The sequence below is a fragment of the Aythya marila genome (assembly GCF_965140915.1).
Source record: "Aythya marila genome assembly, chromosome: 13".
Taxonomy (NCBI): domain Eukaryota; kingdom Metazoa; phylum Chordata; class Aves; order Anseriformes; family Anatidae; genus Aythya; species Aythya marila.
Window position 1 is genome coordinate 17,353,756 of NC_139054.1, and position 25,162 is coordinate 17,378,917.

A 25,162-nucleotide genomic window follows, 5' to 3' on the forward strand; every position below is an offset into this window, starting at 1 on the left:
TGGGCCGCGCTGAGCACGGCTGCCTTATGGCACGGTGCAGGGGGTGCTGGAAGCAGAACCCAGAGCATCTCGTTCCTGGTTCAGCACCTGAACCACGAGATCCTGCCTCTCCATGCCTCTTTATCAAAGCTCCTCGTTCCCCTGGATAGGGGACTGAAATGGAACAAAGCTCCGGCTAATTTTCTGCATAAGCCATTGAGTTTTGGGCAAGGAGATGGAAAAAGCCATCCAATTAGCTATTGTTGCTGGCATCCCCTGGGCCTGATTTGGTGTGGTTTGTTGATGCCAAGCAGAGGTAGATAACCATGGCTCCCTTTTTGCTCTGGCATGAAAACCTTTCCAGCCCGTATTTCCTATGAGTTCAGTCACCTGCTAGGCTCTTTGAGCCGTGTGAACGAGCTGTAATTCCTCCAGTTTGCTACACTTGTTCCAGGGCAGGCTTTACTTCTCATTTTCCTAGGTTCTAAACAACATCACTGCCTCTGGAGAGCAAGGGTGGTGGCTCTCTTCATCAGCCTGTCTGGGTCCTATTTATAAACGAGGAGAGTGAGAAATTATGTTAAAAACTTGGAAGCTTTAAAAATAAAACTGTGACCTAGTCAAAGAGTAAACATTAGAGAAAAATAAAAACCTATTTTAAGAGATGGAAATGGAGAGGAAGCAGCAAAAGTAATTCAAAGAGATTTTTAACTGTAAATAGGAAGGTGTAAAACCTCTGATCACTGGAAGTTCAGATGCTGAGGACCTGGCTCAATGGTGAAAAAGGAGGGAAGAAAAAAGACATTGAGCAGGGGAAAAAAAAGCAAGGTGAGAAATCCACCTCACTGTACGTGACAGATTATCCAGAAACAACAGGATCATGCTTCTTTCCAGACAAAGGAAAGCAGTGTTTAAATTGGATTTAGAAGTGTGTTCTGAGTGCCTGTCATGTATACATCTTCTGAGCAGTGGTGTATCCTTAATTGTATCCTTAATTTTTTCATTTAATGTGGGGTTGGTCAAGGAGTGTTGAGGTTGTACTGAGAAGGAAAGATTTAAAAAAGGAATCAGAAGCTTTTACTGCAAGGGATATTTGGAAATCTGTCCCCAGGAGGAACAGATAGGGCTTGCTTGTCCATTTTTTTCACATCTGCTTATTTTTCCCCGACAGGTTGCCTGGTCACTATGAACAATGGCCCAGCTATACTACAAAAAGGTAAACTATTCACCGTACAGAGATCGGATCCCGCTGCAGATTGTGCGAGCAGAGGCAGAGCTCTCGGTGGAGGAGAAGGCCTACCTCAGCGCCGTGGAGAAGGGGGACTATGCCAGCGTGAAACATGCCTTACAAGAGGCGGAGATCTACTACAACATCAACATTAACTGTATGGATCCTCTCGGTCGCAGTGCCCTTTTAATAGCCATAGAGAACGAAAATCTGGAGATCATGGAGTTACTCCTGAGCCACAGCGTGTACGTGGGAGATGCTCTGCTCTACGCGATACGGAAAGAGGTGGTGGGAGCTGTGGAGCTGCTGCTGAACTACAGGAAGCCAAGTGGTGAGAAGCAGGTTAGTCAAGTGTTCCCGTTCAGCTGTTACCTTAATAAAATCCTGGGTGAGGAAAGTGGTGCTCCACAGAGAAGGGGCTGTTCGAGAGTCAGAAGCCGGAGTCCTTAATGCAGAGCCCTTGCTGTAAATGCCCAGAGTGGACGTGGGCAGCTCGGCTTGGATGATAACTTCCCAGGCTGAGCAGACACGCTCAGCCTGACTTAACTCAGCGTTCTCAGTTTCACTCGGTGTTCTTTTCAGTCATACAGGGTTTGTGGACGTACTGATTTATAGGTTGATTTATAGACACGCACTTTGTAAAGGAATTTGGGGCAGTCTGAAGTTATATTCCAATATATAATATGAGCTATTGCCATGCTGTTGTGCTGATATTAATAAGCGGAATTGCTTTTCGTAAGTAAATCCTGAAAACACCCGAGCTTATAAATTACCGTAAGCAAGGAAGCAGTCTGCTAGCTTTCAGTACTTAGCCATAGTAGAGACGTCTTGGTCTCCATCTCTGGAGAGCCCTAGTTCAGAACCGCTGAGGCAGTACACAACATTGCAGCATGAACTGAGGTGCTATATATCTGAGCGATGAACAGCCATGACCTGTGGGAAGGATCCTTAGCTGCAAAGCCATCACTTACATAAGGCTCTTCGTGAAAAAGCACCAAATCTGGATCCTGTCATTTCAAGTGTCACATATCACACTGTCCCTGGCTTTTTTTTTCATCTGCAAGTGATAGTGCTGGTAACTGGGACAGTTGGTATGCATTACTGACCACTGCCAATTTTCACAAGATCTGTGCTTAGAAAGGAACTTGCAAACCTGATGATCCTTATTTCTCAGGTTTTCTTTTGAAATCTGCTTGTACAGCCCTTTGTGTGTGAAAGAAGAAAAAGTTTAATATCAGTCAACCAGAAAAGAAAACTTTTCCAATAGGTAGGGCCTTAGGACATAGTTTTTAAATAGTAATTATACGTAGTCAAAGCAAACAATAAGGAAACACTCCAGGTCAACAATCAAGAATGCTCAGCTTTCTGCTCAGAAACAGCAATACCGCATACCACAGCAATGCTGTTCTAATGTGCGGTTTAAGTGCTAGGGAGATGGAAAATCTCTGCTATCAGACCTGAAAGTTGGGATGTTATTCATAGTTTTAATGTGTCAAAACATAAGTAGCAAAACAAGAGCCATAAATGGAGAATGAGCCATTTTTTTCCAAGCAAGTTGGACCATCCTATGCCCAACATAACAGAAAATAGAATAGAAGAAAGGGATAGATCACATTACTGAAAGTTTTAAGTAGCATGAGGAACTGCTAATAATTATTGCAGATTAATGATGTATTTCTTCGAAAATATCTTGAAAAGCAAGTGATGGGGTTCATGTGTATTTCTGTAAGATCTCTTGATTACCGAAGCTTGGCCACTCAAATTCAAAGGCCCGATGGCTTAACTGGACAGAGGTCCATGAAATAAGGATTTATTACAGCTGAAACTCAGCTCCAACATCTCTAGGCAGTGATACATTTCATGCTAGGCCTGTTTCATTTTTCTTTGCTGGTGTGCAGCCATCATTCTGTAGCTAGGCTTATATCTGCTGCAAAGTTTACAACTTGCAGGGGAATGTGTGTGGGAGAAAAGATGCGGTGCCAGTTTCAGCTTTATTTACAAGGTTGTTACAAGACCAGATTTCATCAGTATGTTTTAATCTAGTGCTGGCTTGATGCAAGATCCTCTGCAGAAATTGGGGATAACTTCCCTGATAACTTCCCTGGTTTGTGGTTCAGGCTCTTCTGTGAACTGCAGGAGGTGTTTGCCAGCAGAGGGCTGCAGGACTGGCCTTCCCCTTCTGTGGTTTCACTGATTGCTCTTGCGGCGACGGTAATTAACATTTGTTTCATGTGCAGTGGTATCACGGTAAATGGGAAGACCTGCTTAGCTATGCAAAGTCGGGACACACAGGTCAGCTTGTCAAAGCACAAAGCTAACATAGGAGGGCTTCTTGAACACGACTTCCTGAGTCTGATTCAAGAGCGGTATCGGTGCAAGTTCAGTAATTATCTTTGCTGGACCCTTTCTCAGAAAGTCCTTTGGGAATCCAACACTTAATTAATTCACAAAAAGCCCTTGCTTTGTCCTAATTAATTACTTATATGTTCAAGAAACCTACCGAAAATCTGCTGTTTTGGTTGTGTAGTTACCCAAGTTCACACCTCACAGAATGGTTTCTGTCTCGATGAGAAATCTGTAAGCTTACATCGCTTTGGTGTGTCAGGTTTAGCTTTATCTGTTCCCGAATTGTACACAAGGTCCAGTTTCCCTGAACAAACGTGTGGGAAGGCAGCTCCTTGACTCAGGCATAGCAGCCTGTTTCCACTTTGGGGCTGTCTATTCATCTTCACTGCACTCGAGGCAGAAGTGGAGGCAAAGCATCTTGTGATTGCTCTCTTAAATGCTTCGCGCACCACCTTCACCCAACGGAGTCTGGGGTCTGTGAAAGCCCTTTAGTTCCCATCTCCTGCCCTCTGCCTCTGAGAGGAGGTTGCTTGATGCTGTACCCAAGCCTTGCCGAGCATGAGGAGCTGTTCCTGTTTGTGTCAGTTCAGGTAATTGTTCTCTGCATCTCAAAAGCATCGCTCAGCAGCATTGCACTCAGCACAAGCCATTTTACAGGCATGGAGTCTGCTCATTTGTATCCCCTTATCCCCGTACTGCTGCCCCAACCAAAACCATCACAGGTTGCACGATGCCAGCCTTTTGTGGGGTTGCAGCGACTGTATCTAGACAGCAAAAGAGGCACCCAAATGAGGAAGGGCACGGGGTGGAAGGCACCACCTTCCCGTTCAGACGTGCCCTGCAGAGCGGTTTTGCTCCCAAGCCACAGAGCCTGTGAAGGGTGCTGTGTGCTGCCTACCCGTTCCTTGAGAGCAGAGCTCTTCCCCGTGTGCTGACCTTTCCAGGGAGCAGAAAACAAACAAACAAAAAAATCAAATATAAGAAGTGACGTGTGTTGTGTGCCTCATGTAAGAGATCCAGGGTCTCACCCAGGATGGAAGGGCCAGGTGGAAATGGCTGAAAAGAGCAGGCGGCAGAGCTGCTTGTGGCCTGTTATTAAGTGACTGTGGGCAGTCATTGTTCGGCAAACCTTTGCTAGGCTCCTGTTTAAGTGCCATTTACCGAGAACACAGTGCCAGTGGCAGGGGTAAGTCATAGCCAGTAACTATAACAACACAAAGCTCCCGCACTGCGGCCGTGCGGATGGGGTGTCTCGGGGGGGAGAGATGACTCCGTGTGCATGCGGAGCCTACGGGAGCCAGGAGCACAAACCAGCCCTCTCTAAAGGCCACTGCAGAGCGCACGATAAATGAGTGTGCTGAAGGGTGATGCGTTCAAAGAGATCTATTTCCTTTTAGGTTTCCCTCCAAGCAAGGTTCGTGGGCTATTTTAAGAAGTTAGCATTTCTCCTGGAACCTGTTCTGCCTGGTCCTGACAACTTAGGACTGTGCTGAGAGTCTCTCGATGAAACTGGGGAGACTTCATCAGCTACAGCCAGAACTATTGCTGCTACGGTAGCTCTGCAGCTAACGTAAGGAAGTTACTGCTGTTGTGGAAGATGCTGACACCTCTGGAGATTTGGGCTCCAGTGAGAGAGCTGTCAGAGTGCAAGCATCTTTCTTCTGCTACCTCGGGAAGACCACGCAGACATGCTGACGTGCGTCATTGGGGTTAACAGGAACTCAAAGTGACTTTCGAGTTTGAGTTCAGCACTACCACAGGAGCAAGAGAATCACAGAATCACAGAATCACAGAATTTTCTAGGTTGGAAGAGACCTCAAGGTCATCGAGTCCAACCTCCAACCTAACGCTAACAGCCCTCCACTAAACCATATCCCTAAGCTCTACATCTAAACGTCTTTTGAAGACTTCCAAGGATGGTGACTCCACCACTTCCCTGGGCAGCCTGTTCCAATGCCTCACAACCCTTTCAGTGAAGAAGTTCTTCCTAACATCTAACCTAAAACTCCCCTGGCTCAACTTAAACCCATTCCCCCTCGTCCTGTCACCAGACACGTGGGAGAACAGGCCAACCCCCACCTCGCTACAGCCTCCCTTGAGGTACCTAAAAAGAGCGATAAGGTCGCCCCTGAGCCTCCTCTTCTCCAGGCTGAACAAGCCCAGCTCCCTCAGCCGCTCCTCGTAGGACTTGTTCTCCAGGCCCCTCACCAGCTTCGTCGCCCTTCTCTGCACCCGCTCAAGCACCTCGATGTCCTTCTTGTAGCGAGGGGCCCAAAACTGAACACAGTACTCGAGGTGCGGCCTCACCAGAGCCGAGTACAGGGGGACGATCACCTCCCTAGCCCTGCTGGCCACGCTGTTCCTAATACAAGCCAGGATGCCGTTGGCCTTCTTGGCCACCTGAGCACACTGCTGGCTCATATTCAGCCGACTGTCCACCATCACTCCCAGGTCCTTCTCTGCCTGGCAGCTTTCCAACCATTCCTCTCCCAGCCTGTAGCTCTGCTTGGGGTTATTGCGCCCCAGGTGCAGGACCCGGCACTTGGCCTTGTTGAACTTCACGCAGTTGACCTCAGCCCATCGGTCCAGCCTATCCAGATCCTCCTGCAGAGCTTTCCTACCCTCAGGCAGATCGACACACGCACCTAACTTGGTGTCATCTGCGAACTTACTGAGGGTGCACTCGATGCCCTCGTCCAGATCATCGATGAAGATATTAAAGAGGACCGGCCCCAGCACCGAGCCCTGGGGGACGCCACTAGTGACTGGCCTCCAACTGGACTTGACTCCATTCACCACGACTCTTTGGGCCCGGCTATCCAGCCAGTTTCTAACCCAACGAAGCGTGCGCCAGTCCAAGCCAAGAGCAGCCAGTTTCTTGAGGAGAATGCTGTGGGAGACGGTGTCAAAAGCCTTGCTGAAGTCAAGGTGGACCACATCCACAGCCTAGAATGCTTTTGAATCCTATTGAACAATTTCTCCTGCCCAGTAAAGTCTTCTGCCTCCACACCTGTTTGATCTGGAGATTTAGGTGGTTTCTGGTGTGTGTTTTCTTTGGTGTTTTTTTTGTTGTTGTTGCTGTTTTTGCTTTCCCCCAGAAGTCATTTTAGCAATGTGTTTTTGCCATCCAGACATCAATACAGTGCATTATGTTTTCAGCCAGGCTGGAGTCTGCCGCTAACGTGCACTGACAAACAAGAGGAAGTATAAATCAGAAAATCCACATTTTCCCACTTATCCGAAGCATTTTCACTTTATCTTTAGTAATGGTTGTACTTCCATCAATTTTGAATCCTGCCGAAATCAGTACAAATCTTCCCTGTGACTTCAGACGAGGTCTGAGGAACATGGAGGCATTTTTTAATAGCCTCTCGTGTGGATTCTGCCAGGCGGCTGCAGCTCTCTGTTAAGCGTGCATCACAGCTCGCGGCTTGCACACATCTCGCATTGTTTTTTGCCTTGTTACGGTGGATGTTTGCAGTGCAACAGGCACAGGCTGTGCTGGCTGCCGAGCCACTTGCATTCTTGAAGAAGCTGCAGGCAGCCAGCTGAATTACTACACGTTGATGGTATAACCGTGAGCACCTTTACGGGTAGCTGTTTTCTTCACAACAATCAGAGCTGACATCAAATGTTTACATAAGGATGATACTAGCATCTCTCTGGTATCTGCCAAAATTAGCAATTTGTTCATGGCAGATGGCTCCGAATTAATCTGGTTCACAGATGGGACTACAAATGCAATTCCTCAATAATGAGAATAAAAAGAAAAGGGATCTCAGTATTTATGACCGTGATTCAATTTGTTTCGACGGTCTAAAGGCCTTATGAGTCAATGAGATCTCAACAGATACCTACCCATATGTCTTCCAAAAGAAGAATCTGAACAAGAAATAAAGCCCTGGAAGAATATGGTTGCAGAGAGGAAGCGATGGAGAATAAAAGGCAAGCTTTTAAGTCTTAGCTCCTAATCCTCAGATACCTGCTGGCAGAAGGTTGCTACACTTGATAGTATTTGCAAACTTAACATTTGACCTCAAAAATCCTCTTTTAAATGAACTGATGAGTGAAAAATCCGTTGTCATCGGTGTAAATATTATAGATCAGCAGCCAAGAAACAATCTTTTGTGAACCAGAAATTATGTGGTGCATTAAACCATGTTATTCTTGCCCAAATCCAGTAACTTCCTTGATACAGCGTGATTTAACTGATTTTTCTTACTCACTTAGGGTTCTTCTTCCTCTATGCACAGTCCAGTTTTGTAGCTGGGAGAAATGTTACCCCATCTCCTTCAGTAAAAGGTTTGTTTCCTTGATATTTAGTAAGGTTAAAGGCAAAGGAGAGACCTGTGGACTTCCCAGCTGAAATTGCTGAGCCCTGTAGCACCAACTCCAAACCCATGAGCTGAGGATGGATGCAGGGAGAGCCTTCAGATACAGGCTGGACAAAGATGCTTCCTTCTGCAGTGGTAACATATTTTGGGTGCTCACACTGCTTCTGGGACATCATGGACGAGGTGGATGCCAACGGCTATGAGGTATTACACAGGCATGAAGGATCAAAGGGATCAAAGCCCAGAGTGCCCTTCTGCAGTGCTAGCCATAGTTTGCAAGCAGTGTTTGTGTTCTTACAGCAGTTTAAAAAGCAGTTCAGCTAATTACGGAGGGCTGAGACGTTGGGTTACTGAAACCTGGGCACCCGTGTAATGGAAGTCTGTCGGTCTGACCCGGTCGTACAGTGCTGCACAGCAAGAACTCGGGAGCAGAGAGGCTAGCAGGCTGCTTGGTGTGACTCAGTACGGATACCGTGCCCTTCGGTGTGACTCAGACCAGCTGTTCCCATGTTGATACAAGAGGTCTGAAGTGAAAAGGGGAGGCTGGACCTGGTTGGGTGCACTCGGAGCCAGAGCTGAAGCAGTAGAGAAAAACCAGCCACGGGTTCTCAGTATGAAAATATTTGAAAGGCACAATAAGGAAGAAAGATTGTGTCTGAAAACAGCAAACTAGCTGTTACCGCTCCAAAGTCTAATGGCTCTGCCAGCACCCAGGCTTTTCATTATTTTTATTGATGCAGTAATAATTCACAGCTATAGTTAACGTGCCTTTGACATTGGCGGCTGCCTTCAGAATGAATTCCATCTAATTAAACAGCGAAATCAAAGATCACTTCAGTTAATGATTACATCTAACTGGGAGACTTCCCTCCCGCCCCACCGCCTTCCTCCCCAGATGATCTTAAATCCACGAGAAGGTGCGAGGCAAAACCAGGAGCTCGGCAACTTATCACGGAGCTAATGAGCAGCGGCGGGGCTGAGGCTCGCAGGCTGCAGCGCCGGCTTCCAGCCCCTGGTGGTGGCAAATGAGTCCCTGGCTCCTTCTCCAGGGCCAGCAGCAAGGCTGTTACTTCCTAGGAGGGCTGGTGCATCAAGGTGAGAACCACACCACAGCTCAGGAAAGCTGCAGTGCAGCGTGATGGAGTGGCTGCTGGCGGTCTGAGCAGCTGGGAGCATCCTGCACACCCAGCAGGGCGCGTTTGGGGCCAGCAGTGGTACGGGTCTCAGCTGTGTGGACTGCCTGTAGCAAACCAGTTGTAGGAAAAAAGTTCCCTTCATGTTCCTACACAAGTAAGCTTCTGGTCTCTCTATAGATCTGCCCATTAAAGTGTTAAATTCGATAAAACGTATTTGCTCACCTACCCAGCATCCACGAATGGGCCTCGTTCACTCATGAGCCCCGATTACAGCATTAGCTGCTCCCTTAGATCAGCCCCACAACATCAGATAACAAGATTTTTGCCTCTGGTTTGTGATTTCTGACACCCAGAAAGGGCACTTGGCATGACTGTCCAAATGGGAAGATGCTGGCAAGTCTGCCTGCTGAAATAGCTGCGACACATGGTCAAAGGGAAGCTTGTTTATAGGGGGAAATTGAACTTACATTACAGGCTGCCCTGAAACGAGGCTCTGGGATTTCGGAGGAGCCCCGTAGCTCTGATCAGGCTGTTGAATTTAGCTGTGTGCACTTGCAAATTAGAATAGCACCTTCATGGCTCATTCATCCCCGTGATGGGGCAGCAATCAGAGTGCGATGGGCAGAGCCTTCTGGTGGCTCCAGGAGTGGGGAAAACCAAAGAGGCATCAGCTGAGCACACGAGCCTGCTCCCTGATCAGCCCTGCTTTGCTGGTGCTTAGTTTGGGGGAGAGGGAGGACTCACGTGCTCCTCTTAAATACTCTTCAAGCAGACCGAGCATGAGCTAGAGCCAGTCTTGGCAGCGTGAGGGGCATATTCGCTGCGTGTTTTCAACTGCTTAGGGTTAGAAATAAAGGAACTCAGTGCCCCAGTGGTAATAGAGAAAGATACAAGCACAGAGGTTATTCTTGTGCGACACCGTGCCACCTCTCTGGGTTGCCATTTCTTCAGTAGCACAAACTCTGGGTCTTTTCAGAATCCATACAGTCTTAGCAGAAAAACAACGCCAAAAAGCAGAACCTGATAGGCAGAATGGGAGGAAACACAGCCACCGGCCCTGGGAGCATGGAGATGTGTTTTGTGCAACGTCAGGCAGCACTGGGCTGGCACCAGGTGCACTCGCTCCCTGCGCTTTGTGATGTTGTCTTGTGATGAAAGCTGATTTTTTTATTATTTTTTAAGGTATACGATCAAAAAGGAACGTAGCCCCTTGCCCCAAGCAAAAAGCTGTCCCTTTCCCCAAGCCGTGTTAGCAATGTATTACCTCGCCTAAACCCAATGAAACATCTCTCTCTGCACACAGTAATAAATTATGGGAAATAGGGACATTTGTGTACAAAGATGATGACATGGAAGGTTATAGACAATGTGATTATTGGACTGTTTTAGTACATCTTGTCCTTGTTACCACTAAGTCAGAATAGAAAACACAGAGATCAGATAAAATTTAAAAGCTGGACAACTCTTCCCTCCCAGAGTAAACCCTGGAAAATATTTGAAAAATAGCCATAATAAAGCAAAGATGACTTTGAAGGCACAGGCTGCAAATTTCCAGCTTGCCGTGGACCGTCTTTATTTCAGCATGTTTGAAGTCAGGCAAGAACTTACCCATAAAATAAAATAAAATAATGGAAGGGGCAGGGACATTCCAAGGGCTTTAATGTAGTCAAGAAATTAGCAGGACTGGATTAAGTAACTCTTTATCAAAACAAACTTCCAAATGTAAAATCAAAATTAAAAATCATCAGGTTCTTTTTTTTTTCTTTTTTTAACCCCAAACAGCAGCTCTTGTCACAGAGTAACCCTTTCAATGGTGATGAAGAAAAGTGAAAAATGAATAAACAGTTTTATGTTTTCAAATGGGGAAAAACCAGCTTTGGGCATACCGTCTAGTCTGCCTGTCTGAACTTCGGGCGAGAACTCAATTTACCCACGTCAGCCATATTAGGCTTCTGTCTGAGTTTGTATCAGAGGATCTCAGGAAACAGATCTGGCAAGGAACTGGGAACTTCTGCATTTTGAGAAGGTTTTAATAGAGCCATAGCAGTCCGTGAGCCAGGTTCTGATTTCTGCTATGCTATATTTTCTCCAGCAGCTTCATTAAGGTCTGGATTTGTGATACTCCAGAACTTCTGTCCCTCTTGGTTGTAATTGGACAGGTGTCTCCGTTCAGCTAGCCCCAGGCTACCTGAGCATCATAGTAGAAAGCCAAGATTCGTTTGATAGTTGGTCGTCTCAGAGATAATGTGACATAATATGTAAATTGGGATTACAATTAACTTCTCAGCCATTCCTACACTGATGAGGAGGTGACAGCCAGAAGAGGGTGCAATTGCCCGTGGCACAACACTGGTCGGCCTCCTCTAAGCAAGATCAAGTCCTTCAGACACGAGCCAAGACTGAATTTGGTTCTTAGCTGGAGCAAGCCAAAGGAATTCGGGGCCAAGCAGACCTCAAGACTGCACTTAAATACAAGAGGTTCAAGCACAAACTGTCCAGCTCTTCAGCAGCATCCCTGTGGTCTGGAGAATCAAGCCCACACCGTGCGCTCTTCATTTAGTCATCAGCCGCCTTATCTCATTTCCTCCACCCCATCAGGAGGGGAGAGCGGCTCAGAGGAGAGAGTGCTCTGCCTGGGATGAGTTGCCATAGGCCATTTAAATGCATATTTGCAAAATCCTTTCCTTCTGAAGGCTTCTCTCTGCCTTCCTCTTTTTTTAATCTGCAAATGAAAGGAGAAATTACGCAGCATCAGCCCCAGGCGGGGCCATCTTTTGACAATCTCTGTGATGCATCTCCCGAACACATGGCTGAACACAGCGAGCTCGGGTGCAGCTCTGCCACAGCCAAACACGGGGGTTTAGCTCTGATAGCCAACCCCTTGCTTCTACCTCCATTTTGTAGCACGTGGATGAGAAGCCAAATTAAAACTTGAAGTATCTAGAGCAAGTATGTCTGGATTAATGTACTTTGTTTACTGGTTGCAGAAAGTTCAGTTACATAAGAATCAAATTAATTTATTTTTTGCATTATTTCAATAATAATGCATTATATCTAGTGATTTTTTATACAATGATACATATTTCAATGTTAATATGCATCATCGAGTAACCTTGGATCAGTGTGTGGCTTGCTACAAGGTGCCCAAAAGGCACCTAGGTAAATTCTCGATTTTGCTCTGTCACTCTGAGGGGCAGAGCCTTGACTTGGCTTCCCAGACATGCCAGTCACTGAGCAGGCTTTGTAACCTGCTCCAGGAGGAGCCTTTTCTTCACTTGGATGTACTTTTTTGGGAATTACCAGAAGACTCCAGTAACAACAGAGCTTGTCCAAAATTGTGTCTACAACCCAGCACGCTTTGTGCCAGCGTTAAGAACTTGTTCACAACCAATACAAAAGCCCTTAAAGCACATTACTTTGTTATCAGATGGTGACGTTTGTTATTTTTCACTAACTAAATGACATTTCATTCAATGAATTGCTCTTTAGTTAAAAAATAACCTCCTTTTTAATATAGACGCTGCCATCACTCTCCGAAATATGAGATGTCTCCCAAGGCATGCCCGATTAAGACATTCAGTTATTGAAATCAGCACCGCTGCATCACCTAAAATGAAAGCTTACATCTGTAGGAGCATGTAAGATTTTCCCTGGAGTCCCATACAATGAAAGAAGTGCCCGTGGGGTCCTACCAGTGAAATCAGTTGTTGATGGGTTTAGGCGAGGAGCAGGATTCAGATGGGCACGCCAGCCACACCATGCATTTTTTTCAAGATCCTTTTGCTGGTAACACGGCTGACCCACAGTCTGGCTACCCTGCCTCTGTCTCTCCTCCTCTCTTTGTGGAGCTGCATCTCCAAGCACCACGCGACTGTGATCCTGAACAAAATCAGTCCCTGCTAAAGACCACAGCGCCTGACACAGAATTGACAGGGTGCAAGATCTTTTTTGTATGACAAAAATTGGCCGTGCCTGTTACAACGCTTTTGGATGGCACACGCACTTCCCCCATAGAGCTGAACATAGAAAAACAACCTAGAAATAGGAAATCCTTGCTCAGTAAATTAACCAAGCTTCCATTTCTGCTAGCATTGCATTTAAAGTCTTCCATGAAATTGCCTGAGTCGGTTTTTAATAGAACATTGCTTTGGCAATTAGAAAATCTTCAATATATAGCTCAATCAAGAGGTTATACTAGCTGAAAATAATGGCAGTATATTTACAGTTTGTCATGGTTATACGTGCAGTTTATTATGCTGGTCCAGGTGAAGTGCTAGTTTAGGGAATGGAGATGGCCTGAAAATGTGGCAATTCCATCTGGAACAAGTGAAAGTGTTATTAGCTATTTTCAAGCAAAGCTGGGGGTGTTCCTAATGAACATTTCCAGTGCATCTCAGAACAAGATGTGTATTTAAACAGCCTCTGGCCTGAGCAGCTTACTGCTAGAGGAACAAAACAAGCTGGGAGGAAGGGGTTTCATGCTTGGGCTTTGCTTTCTGAATACACTCTGTTCTCTTCAGGCCTGGAGCACCAAGGTTTTCTCTGGGGAGGTGGCAGCTGTGAGCACGAGGAACACCGAGGAGCCCTGACCGTGACGGGTGACTGTCTGGTAGCGTTACCAGACCATTATCAGGAGGACTGTCAATACAGAGGGGCACAAAGTATTAAGCCGAACAGAAAACCATCCCCAAATAGCAGACAGAGCCGGGCTCCTTCAAAGATAAGATTTTGAACATGACCAGCAATTTCTCTCCTGCAGAAGAGCCTTTTCACCTAGTTGTCTTTATTTGCAGAGATGGATGGCAGATGTCGTATAAACGTTGTAGCTTGCTTGGAAGCCTTTCAGTGTTTAAACCTGGGTATTTACTTCTCTTCTCCTCCTCATTCTCCCCATTTACCATGCTTTGGTTCACATCACCCAGCAGTCTTGGAGACTTGAGCTGAATTGCTGTCCACCACCAACCCAGACTGCATGCTCAGGGGACGCTCAGACTGGGTCACCTCCAAACCCAAACCCCCAGAAGACCCATAACTCAGCCATCAGGTCTTCAGTGCTATTTTTTTTCCCTTCACTTTATACTTCTGCTCCTTTTACACCACACTAGTTACTAACATGAGCAGAGATTCCTGTTCTTCCTGTCCACAGGCTGTTTCCAGCAGCATGCTGTTTACTAGAAAACTTCTGTTTTCCTGCTCAGAGGAGAGCTCAGCTATACCAAAGGATGCTTTTATGCCAGCTAATCCTCTACTTTCTTCTCCAAGGAGCTAAGCTGCTTTCACACACCCCTCCACCTTAAATAAAGGTGATTTTTTCACTCACTGCAGCGTCATTCAGAGAAGCGGTGCTACAGCAGTGAACGGCCTCCATGTACGAGGCTTAATTCAAGAAAGATGGTACCAAGCATTCGATCACTGGCTGTGAGTGGTGGCATCAATATCTTAAGCGACCATTACCAAGATAAAATGCAGACAAGGCACACGCTCCTGTGCAAGTGCTGGCAACAAGGTTATGAAGGACTCAGCTTAACAGCTTGTGTCAGGTGATGAGGTTAATGGAAAAGAATTTGTTATTCAGGTCACTTAATGAGAATAACCTTGGGAGAGCTTAGCAGGGACCTTGGAGTAAAATAATTTATTCCTCTTCTGCTTCCATCACTGCAAGTTAACCCAAGACAGAGAAAAAGCTGATCTAAACATGAACTCAACCTGTCAGAGCTGTGTGGTAGGAACAGCAGCGGCACAAGGCACGGTTGTAGTATCTGCTGCTCCTCCGCTGCTAACAGGCAGCACGCAGCCTTAAGAGCAAAGGCTTTGCACAGCCCCATCTTTAAGAGAAGACAGCTGGATCGGTAAGATGCAACTTGTCAAAGCACCGTGCAAGACAGGAACAAAACAATAACCACCGCAAGCCGTGTCATTTTGAGCCCATGCCTACTCTCTGGATCTGCTGGGCACAGGGAAGAGGCACAGCAGCCATCCCCTGCGCTGCTCCTATTTGTGCTCCGCTGATTTGTTTTGCTGCTCAGCTCGAATCAGCAATAAGCTCCAGTTCCTGTGACTCCAGGCATTAGAGCGATCTGCTTCCAGACCCGAGAGAGCCCCTGCTTCTCTGCACTGCCATTGCCCTGCGTGTCCTTTTAATTAAAGTGCTGCAAGCTGCCCAGGAAAACACATCTTCCGCAGAGCGGCTGCCTCATCTCCGAACAAAGCAGAGCTCCTGGGGGGAGGGCCTGGGATAGGAACCAGAATAAGGGGTGAGAAATCACTTGACATACCCCCTGTCTAATCCCAGGCCTTGAGGCAATTATTTTGTGAGCCCGAGGTCCAGAGGTAGAAAGTGTCAGGAGCAGGCCAGCAGCAGGCAATACCAGCTCCAGTCCCAGCTGTAACATAACCTTGTCTGCACAGGCCTCTTCCCTGTTGTGAGCAGCAAGGAAACCTCTGGGCAAAGCTGAAAATCCTTTCTACAGCTCTGGGCACAGCGACTTCCATGTAGGAAAATGATGTTAAACTTGACAGTGAGGGATGGGGGGAATCATTCATCCTTGGAGGCAGGGGCTCTGAATCCAGCAGCCAGCAACTGCCTAAAAAAGGTGGGGAGGAAAGATAAATAGAGTTTTACAAGCACCAGGGCTTAAAAAAATGCTTCAAAGGGAGAAAGAAGAGAGGAACCTGCACCTTTCTCTTGACATTTAACGAAACTACCTAACTCAGCTAAGCAAAGGAAAAGAAAGAAAGTCAAAGACCTTACAAAGGGAGCTGCTCTCAGCTGTTTGTTACCACGGATCTTAAAATACCTTCATCCAGCCTTGCACAGAGACACCAAGCCCTGCGTGACCCTCAGCAAATCCTCTCTGGCAGCCTCTGCTTTCCCCCAGCAGGTGTATTTATGGGCTCCCTCCTGGCCCTGCAGGGACCAGCCCTGCACAGAGGCTCTGTGCACCTGTGTGGCAGCGGGCTGCTGGTGATTTCACTCCTCATTTCCCAGATTTCACAGCCGGGTTGCAGAGGGGTTTATCAGCCCAGGAGTCTTCATCCCCTTGGTGCTATGGGGGCACGTGGCTCCTAGGGAAATGGGCTCGGTGCTTCGAGCTTCGCCGTCTCACCGCCAGTCCTGCACCCAGCTGCTTGCCTCGTACTCATTCATCGTCGCGTTACTTTTGCTTCTTTGCAGCCTGAGTAATGTTTCCTGCCAGCAGAACTCTTTGACAGGCGTTGCTCTGAAACGCCTTTGACATTTGCGAGGGGAAGCAGGCCTACTGTTCACCAAAAGCAGCAGTCGCCCCCCGAGCAGCAGGACGCCAGCTGCCGGGGCAGGAGCGGTGGGCACACGCCGTACAGCGTGCCTGAGTAATGATTAACGCACAACAAAGGGAGCTGCCTGCGCCGCGAATGGCAGCACACTGCGTGCTTGGGATGTAAGAGCATTCCGGGCTAATTTTGCACTCTGCATATAGTAATAAGACACAACAGGGTGTGCATTAAGCTCATCTTTTGAGAAGTGCAACAGTAGCTGAATAATGCACACCCTGGAGTGTCTTATTTGTAGTGGACTATGGCTCATTAATTTTACATTTAAATTTTTTCAAATCCATTAAAATAAAAACAAATCTATTCCGAGGGCAGTTATGTAATGTATCCTTCCACTGAAAAGTAATTTCAAATGAAAACAGTAGGGAAAAGGTGAGGAAGAGTTTAGCTCAACCGTGTTGGGTTCGGTTTCTACAGGGCCTTCTACGAGTAGGTCCGTGCTAACGCACATATGTAATGGAAATAACGAGAATTATGGAAATCTATTCAGTGTACACTTTTTTGCTTTCTTTCTGTGTAATTGCCAATGCCTTTTGTCTTCCTTTTTCTTACAAAAGTCCACTTTTCGGTATGTGACCCAGTAGCCATTTCAGAACAAGTTCATGTGTAGAGCGTTCAAATGGGATCGTAACTGATTTTCCACCAAACCGATCCTGCTCTGGAGGCAGGGGCATGAAAATGGTTTTGCCAGAACAGAAGCATGTCCATAGACATGGACACAACAGGATTGAAGGGACACAGGGTGTTATTACTTTGTTTTGTTATGAGGTCACTTTGAAAGCCTGAAGGAGAAACCTCTGCTTTCTGCTGTCCCCCATGAAATATGACTGTGCTTTATCCCTTCCTACAGGTTCCAACCTTGATGATGGACACCCAGTTTTCAGAATTCACTCCAGATATCACCCCAATAATGCTGGCGGCTCACACCAACAACTACGAAATCATCAAACTGCTTGTCCAAAGACGGGTAACGATTCCACGCCCACACCAGATCAGATGCAACTGCGTGGAGTGTGTCTCCAGTTCGGAGGTGGACAGCCTGAGGCACTCCAGGTCAAGGCTGAACATCTACAAAGCCTTAGCCAGCCCTTCGCTGATTGCCTTATCGAGCGAGGACCCGATCCTGACGGCTTTCCGACTGGGCTGGGAGCTGAAGGAGCTCAGCAAAGTGGAAAATGAGTTCAAGGCTGAATATGAAGAGCTTTCCCAGCAGTGCAAGCGTTTTGCTAAGGACCTTTTGGACCAAGCGCGGAGTTCCCGAGAACTGGAGATCATTCTCAATCACAGAGATGATCAGAGCGAAGAGCTGGACCCCCAAAAATGTCATGATTTGGCAAAGCTAAAGGTAGCAATAAAGTATCACCAGAAAGAGGTAAGAGTCATCCGAATGGAAAAGTGTGAGAAGGGTGTGGGTGGTGGATAAAATGACACCTTTCTCTGGTTTCCATGGGTTTGTTCAGGAGAGCTGAGTTGGATTGAGTGGAGAACCACATGCACATGGGTTCGTGACAGCCCAGGAGGTTCAGCATGCCGCAGGGACGGCGTGAGGCTGCTGACAATCGAGGGCTACAGAGCCAGGACTGCTGTGGCGGGTTGTGGGTTCTGTGGCACCAACATTTTCTGTTTCAAAGATATTTGAATCCCATTTCATTGTAACCCAGCCCCTTACAAAGAACAGCCTTCGGAGATTTCCAGGTTTGTTAGCTCTGAAAGCTTTTCCCGCTAACTGCCTTTCTACGTGAAACAAAGGCTAGAGGGTATTACCTGGCTCATGGAGTTCTTGACTGCAGGAAATATAAAATCCTCCTAGTTCCCTCCAGCCGCAAGACCCTCCCTGGCACCCATTCGGCACTAACTCATAAAAGCCACAGAAACTACAGCAGCACAAGAGAGCAGAAGAGAACAAGGGCATGCTCAGCATCCTGGGTTTTCACATTACCAGCAATTTTCTTAAGCAAAAATGCTTGTGTGATGCTGGGAGGTGGATCCTGGTCGTTCAGGTACTTCACACCTCAGGCACCTCAGCTTGGTTCTTCCTTCTTCATTCATCCATGTTGTAGGGACTCAGAAGCAGTTCCCAGAACTTCAGACTTCTGCCCACATTACCAGAAAGGAAAGACATAATTCAGGTGAAGGGCACAGAGCCTTTCAAAAGCCCTGCAGATCCAGAGATTTATAAGTTGATTCAATAAAGGCCACGAACCCAAGGAGAATGCCGACAACAATTTCATTAGTTGGCTCTGGATTTGCTTTCTCTTTCCAAACCTGGACAGAGTTTCATAGATGATGTATTGCTGTTGGCCAGTGATGTTCTCAGGTTATCTGAAAGAGGAATTTACTTTGCTTGGTTGAGGGACTTAATTTCAACGTATATTACATTTTTCTATATCCAGAGGGTGACAGGCATGGTGGAAAAGCTCACCACATTATTCTTTTCACTGTCTTCCTTACTTTGTTTTATGCACTGACCCAGATGAGGACAGCCTGATAAGATACCATTCCACCTCCCATAAAGGCTGCTCTTGTCACCTGAGCTAAAAGAGTCAAGAAGGGAAAGATGCAGATTCGCCTTTCTTCCCTTTGCCTCCTGAGCACCAGCCTCTTGCTGCATCAAGCTGGAGCTGAAGCCTCAAGCTTTCTGGGATTTAGCACGTGGTCAACGTAGTGTTCTTGCTGTGCTGCTCCAGTGAAGAATCAGCAAGGCTCACTGGCCTCCGTGTCAATTTTGTTTCTTAACTCTAGCTGACAGTGCTGTGTGACACCATAGATTCATTAGGGGCACGAACAAGTAGTGAAGAATTAATCTAGAGAAGCCTAATACAGTTTATCAGTTCAGATGTTCCTTGAATCTGAAAAGGTCCAGAAACTCTGCTTCCTCTTTCTGCAGTCCTGAGAGCTGCAGACACTGCCCCTGCACGCACCCTTCTGCAGCCAGGGTGTCTTGTCGCTGCTCAGGCTCACTCATGACACCCGAGCACCAAGCTGTGACGTCCCCTTGTCTTGTGTTTGTATTAGGAGACCGTAAGTCTGAAGAGGGCTCCTACATTTGAAATGCAGTGCTGAACAGTCCCGAAGCTCTTTTATTTTCAAATAACAAACTTTTAATCTTTGCTTGCTTGACAGCTTTCATATCTTTTTGGGGGGGGAGGGAGGACATATTTTCCTGAAGTCCAAACATATGGGCAAGTTCCATGTTTTGTGGCATATTAATGACAGTTCCAGCACAGAAATGATGGTGAATTAGCACAAGCTCTGTGTTGCCAGCTAATGTCAGCGCTGTTTCGAGGTGGAATACTGGTGGGCAGGGACAGAACAAATGGGCTGGGGAAGCCAGCACTACTGAAGCACTTCGCCCTACCTGCTTATTCACAAACACGCAATGCAGCTGGTGGCATGGTGTTTGCATGTAGCAGCAGTTCTTTAATCATGTTAATGAGTCCAATACAAAACACCAGGCAAGATACAAATGTCATTGCCAGCTTCTGAAAAAAATGAGTAGGAGCATTTGGTGGGAGACACTGAAAAATGTCTTTTAATCATGATTGAAAAGTATCAGACTGAAAAAAAAAAATATCGTGGGGGACAAGAAGGAAAACAGAACCAAGTTCAGTTTCATGAAAGACAGTTCTGCAGAGAGGAGCAGCAAACTTTTTGAAGTGCATCATCTTGTTCCACTGAAGCATTTTGTCGTAGCATTGACAAACTCACAAGTCAGATCTCCAATAGCATAAGAGGAAAATACAGAGTGGATGTTAGCTTTTTTCTGGGGCTGTAAATTATTACTGCAGTTGGTAGTTCTTTATATTCAGAGTAAAGAATGTGTGATCTCACATTGATTTTAGACTAATTGCTAGAGAAAATTTCCTTCAGCTTCTTTTTTGAGTGAAGAAGACCTCAAAAATCCCCCCCAAATATGAATTGTTTAGGTTTCAGCTTAATCAGTGTTCCACTTCCAGATTCTTTCTAGAGAAGTTGTTTAGAGGAAGTTGGTAAAAAGGTCATTGCTTTTGGACGGAGGTTCTTTGCTGTCTGTTTTTGGTAGGGAACGGATCTGAGAGTTGCTCTTGCTTTGCACCAACTCAAGGAGGCTGAAAATTCAGAATACTCTTTTGCCAGACATGTTTTTCAGTGTTTTTTCACCAAGGCATTTCATATGAACCCACTGTGCCTTTTTTTTTAATTTCCATTGCACTCTGCTACTGAAGAGTAGGTGCTGGTTTTGCTCTACATGCAGAAAAATAACAGCATTCAAGTTCCTAGTGCAGGTTGATGATCTCTGGCAGTGAACATACAGGACTGGAAAAAATCCTGATGGGAAAACCTGGACAGCAATGGACAGTTTGTGCTCCAAAGAGCCTTGGAGGAAAGGGCTCTGAACCCATGGAGGAAAGGTTTTCAAAGCTAGTTAGGCTGATAAATATGCAGGTAAGCAGACAATAAGATTTTAAACAGAGTGTAAATTGGTTAAGTGCCTAAATCCTGTTGGAGATCAGACACTTAACTTGCTGACGCATTTTGAAACTCCACTGCTAAATTATCGGCATGTTTTGGCAGTTTCTCCTAACTACTGGAGAAAAATCTGGTCTTGTGTGCTAATTTTAGCAAGCAATTAGCAATCTGCCCCACCATGAACACAACTCCCTGTTCCCTGGACTGAATTCAGTAAACATGGTCGGGGTACATGCAACTTCATCTCTAGGTCTGGCCTGAGCCCCTCGGTCTTCGCGGTGAGCAGCCTGAAGAAGGGTTGATGAGTGAGTGCAACCACAGCAGCTCCTTCGGCCCTCCCTTCTGAGAGATCCTGGCCTCATCACAACGGGTCCATCTCAGCCTGTATCCCCAGGCAAATCCCTCTGCCCTGTCAGCATGGCCCAGGGCAGGCTGTGAAGACCTGAATCACTCCTCATCCGGGCTGCAGGTGCATGTGTGCCTCGTGGCGCAGGTACGGGCTTCATCTTCACAAGGGTAGACAATTCTCCCAGATTTTTTCCACAAAAAAAGGTACAAACTTGGGTTCCCCCAAATGTTACATGTGCTAAGTGTTTTATAAACTGGCAAAGATGTTGCTTACGAGGAAGGAAACCCTTTTCCTTTGGGAGAGGACCAAAAATAGGGGGGAAAAAAATCTTGTTTTTTATGTTTGTTTTCAATAAGCCCCTAGATTCTAGAAGGTAAATTACTGTTTATACAGAAGGAAAAAAAAATCAGTTATACAGGAAAGATTGAAGTGTGCCTTAGCTTTGTATACGTTGCATATACACAATATATATTAACGTACAACACTGCATATATCTGACGTCAGCACATTGCACATGCTGTGCAATGTTCCCAGGCTCCCTCTCCATCTCATCTCAAGTGTGGAATGGTTGTGTTGTCAGGGTCAGACTACAGAGGAGGCCTGATAGTTTCTTTGGAAGATAGGAAAGATGTAATATTTGTGATTGCTGTGTGCATGGCAGTCACAAAATAGTAGGAAAAAAAAAAAAAAAGGAGGGCATCTGTAGTACTCCGTGAAACATGATGAGCTAGATCCAGCACTGACACATCAGTTTTCTCTGCGTCCACTTTCAGAAGTAGTCTTCGTAGGATCGTGGGAGTTCACGTGCTTAGAGACAAGAAGGCTTTCCCGTAAATGCTCTGTAGTATATAGCATTTATCTTCATATTACTGCTTTCCATATTCTTTTATTCATGATTAATTTGGGAAGAAGAAAGGTGCTGAAGACTTAACACAAAAAGGCACAGCTCAGCTGTTGGGGATCAATCTTCACTATGCTGTTTCTGGCACCAAGTTAGCTCTGCATTTGTTAATTTGTTTGTATTTCTAAGAAAAGATGGGGAAAAGTCATCTCTTAGCATCTCGACAGGCACTTAAGCATGGTGTATGTACAGTGTACCATCACTGTGTTGAAGCATAAGAAAGTAGGCTGACTTCAGATATAATTTCTGGGTCCTTTAATGTTTTTACATTGCCAGAATAACGTAAAGCAACCCTACTGTAGCAGCTCATGGGGTCTGAAAGAGCAGGTGACTCCTTGCAGAGTAATCTGAAGTCCAGCAAAGCGGATACAACATTCTGCTGAGCTGCAGCACCCGTAGTCCCAGTACACACTCAGCCCGTTGCAGCTGTCCTGCTCTCCATCGCAGGTCATTCACGTCTTCAACATGAAGTAGAAGGTAACAGCAGTGGGTTTTTAATGCTTTGTATTTTTCCTGTGCTGGTAGTGGCAGATGGCTGTGCAGGTTCAACTGAGATGTCTGGAAGAAACACACACAATGCAAAGCACTCAGAAAAGATTTATTTTATCTGAGACTCTTTTGCTTAGCGCTTTCACTGAGTTAGATCAAAGGGCTGCATGAAATTCCCTTTCAGAACCTGTAACCTTAGACTCTCTTACTCACGGCACTCTAAATCAATGACAGGGAAGGAGAGAAATGGAATTGTTTGCTTTTCTAATTCAGAAATGGTGCTCTTTGCTGTTTGCTGTTCAGGATGCAGCTTCAAGTTCCAGTTCATTTTTCCAAGTCATTTACATAGACAAGTACCTCCTGAGATACAGTACCGGCGTGAATGAATAATCATTCCTGCCACGCCACGTATTTTTCAGCTGTGTCTTGACTCCGTCAACCACATGGCTACGGTTAGAAGCACAGCATCCTTCCCCGGGGAGCATGCATAAACTTGGTGAATTTCTAAGGGCCCTTCAGTTAGTGTATAACAAGAGCTTTTAAAAATATCAGAAGTGCATGAAAAATGAAGTGCGAGGTCCGTGACAATCAGAGCTCATCTACTGCACCTTGTTTACCTGTTTTGAAAGCCACTCAGGTATTTTGATGGATAGTCGCAGATCCTTCTTCACTTGCAGCCGGGGCTAGGTTGTTCTCCCCTGGTTGTGTCTGTTTGCTTGCCATGCTGCCTGGAGGTATAATGATACAAGGCTGAGTATTTGTATTGTGCTCCTTAAAAGCACAATAAAAAGCTAGCTCTGCAGTGCGCTTGCACAGCTCAGATTAATAAACAGGGTTGTGCTTTCAGGTTTCCAGAAGGAAATCATGCCATGTCATGAAAAGATCTTTATTAGGACTAGGTGGGGGGAGGCAGAGCTGCTGCTTGTGGGAGCTTTGCCCTTTTCTCGTGACCTGGCGCATCCTTATCCCTCAGGGTGTTGGGCAGTGGAGACGGGGTGGTTACACCACTGCCCGGTCCATCCTGCACCGCCAACCTGGAGGTGAGGTGAGGGATTTGTAGCGCAGTGCCCGGCTGTCACCTTTCGTTTCCCATCAGCATTTGTTTGGTATCATACGCAGCAAAGTTTCCATCTGATGTGTGAACAGTGGCCGGTGCTAAAGGAAGCTGTTCTGTCTCAGACGCTGTCCCAGCAGGCAGATGACTGCATTGCAAAATCTTCCGTGCACGTGGCACCAACGGAGCTGTTACCAGCACTGTCAGGACTTTGGGGTGACAGGTGGGGACACTTACCTGCATTTGCACTCCTAACACAGGGTTTTTTTTTCCTGCTGATTGCTGCCGGGGCAGTGGGGTGAGTGGTGCGTGTCCCTCCTGTAAGGGTTGTGCCACTGCCAGATTTATTCATTCAGTTCTGGAAATGAGCGTGGAAATCTAACCCCTACAGCTGCGTTGTGTTACGGAAATTAAGAGTAGTGGCATCTTAGTGTAACCTCTCCCCAGACGGGAAAGAAGAAGAAGAAGAAATATTCAGAGGAGTGATGGTTCGTCAATTTGACAAAGTGGACTTGAATGTTTATTTGAGGAACCGGTATTATTTGGTATATTATTCACGTAACACCAAAATGTTCTAACTTGATGAAGGTTAGGCACATATTGCAGCTGTCGCAGAACAGAACTGCAGAAGACTCTCTTTTGACAGCAAAATCATCTCTGACTAATCTTGCCATGCACAGATTTGAAAAAACAACATCAGACTTCTGTCAGTCAAGGACAGGGGCTCTGCTTGAATTAGGGTAACGTGTATCAGGCAGCAAATGCCTGGATCATTCTTTAAGTCATTTTTGGTGCTGGTGCCTCTGACTTAAATGGTCTCTTGGACAAAGACGGGAAATATGTTGAAAGCTAAAGGGATTGTAACGGTTTTAAGAGTGATTTAGTGAGTTTGTCAGTTCCCTTAACTTCATCTATCCCATCAGTCTTGTTGCTAGCAGGAGAGGAGGGAAGCCAAAAGTGGGACATGATTGATTGGCTTTCCACAGACAACAGAAACTGGAAAGGAGAAGTGACACCTTGGATATTGTGTGAGCAGTGTTCAGTCTTATCTTGTCTGAAGGTCCAGAGTGCCTTGCAGAATCAACTTTACATCAGTCTAGAAGAGGATAGCTTACATGTATTATTGCATACTTCCCATTGAATGATACCCCGAAATAATGAACTCTGTGAAGAATATTGGTGTGTAGTCTCCCTTTTGGATATAGAAATTATCGTTATTAATGATCTGATTTCTGTGAATTTCAGCTTCATTGTTGTCTCTTAGTGAAGTGTTACAAAGCTCCATAGACAAAGGAACTGAGATTCCACTCCCCTTCCGCCTCTCGTGCATACTTCAGATCCATCATCATCCAGACGAGCCCTGTAGATGCCTCATGATTGAAAACATGGTTCCCTCACACTTCTGCACTCCGAGACAAGTGAGATGGGTAGATGGGTTATTCATCATCCCCCCCTAGCTGAGAGCTTGTGCAGAATGACATTTAAAAGCTGGGACTACTGTTTTTGTGTCCCTATTCTTTCTTTCCAACCCCTGGCCGGTTGAGCAAACATCCTGCAGCAAGGAATATGTCCTCCTCACCCTACAA

General features: G+C 46.2%; 1 protein-coding gene across 1 annotated transcript in view; it reads left to right on the forward strand.

The window, feature by feature from the left end:
- The window catches only part of TRPC5 (transient receptor potential cation channel subfamily C member 5), a gene marked incomplete at its 3' end in the record, with an annotated part of 77,185 nt that overhangs the window by 12,006 nt on the left and 40,017 nt on the right, over positions 1-25,162 (forward strand). Inside the window, exons 2-3 of the mRNA XM_082770440.1 lie at positions 1,151-1,549; positions 17,185-17,706. Coding sequence (XP_082626566.1) covers positions 1,172-1,549; positions 17,185-17,706 — 900 coding nt within the window. The 5' untranslated portion in view covers positions 1,151-1,171. The remainder of the gene's footprint in view (positions 1-1,150; positions 1,550-17,184; positions 17,707-25,162) is intronic.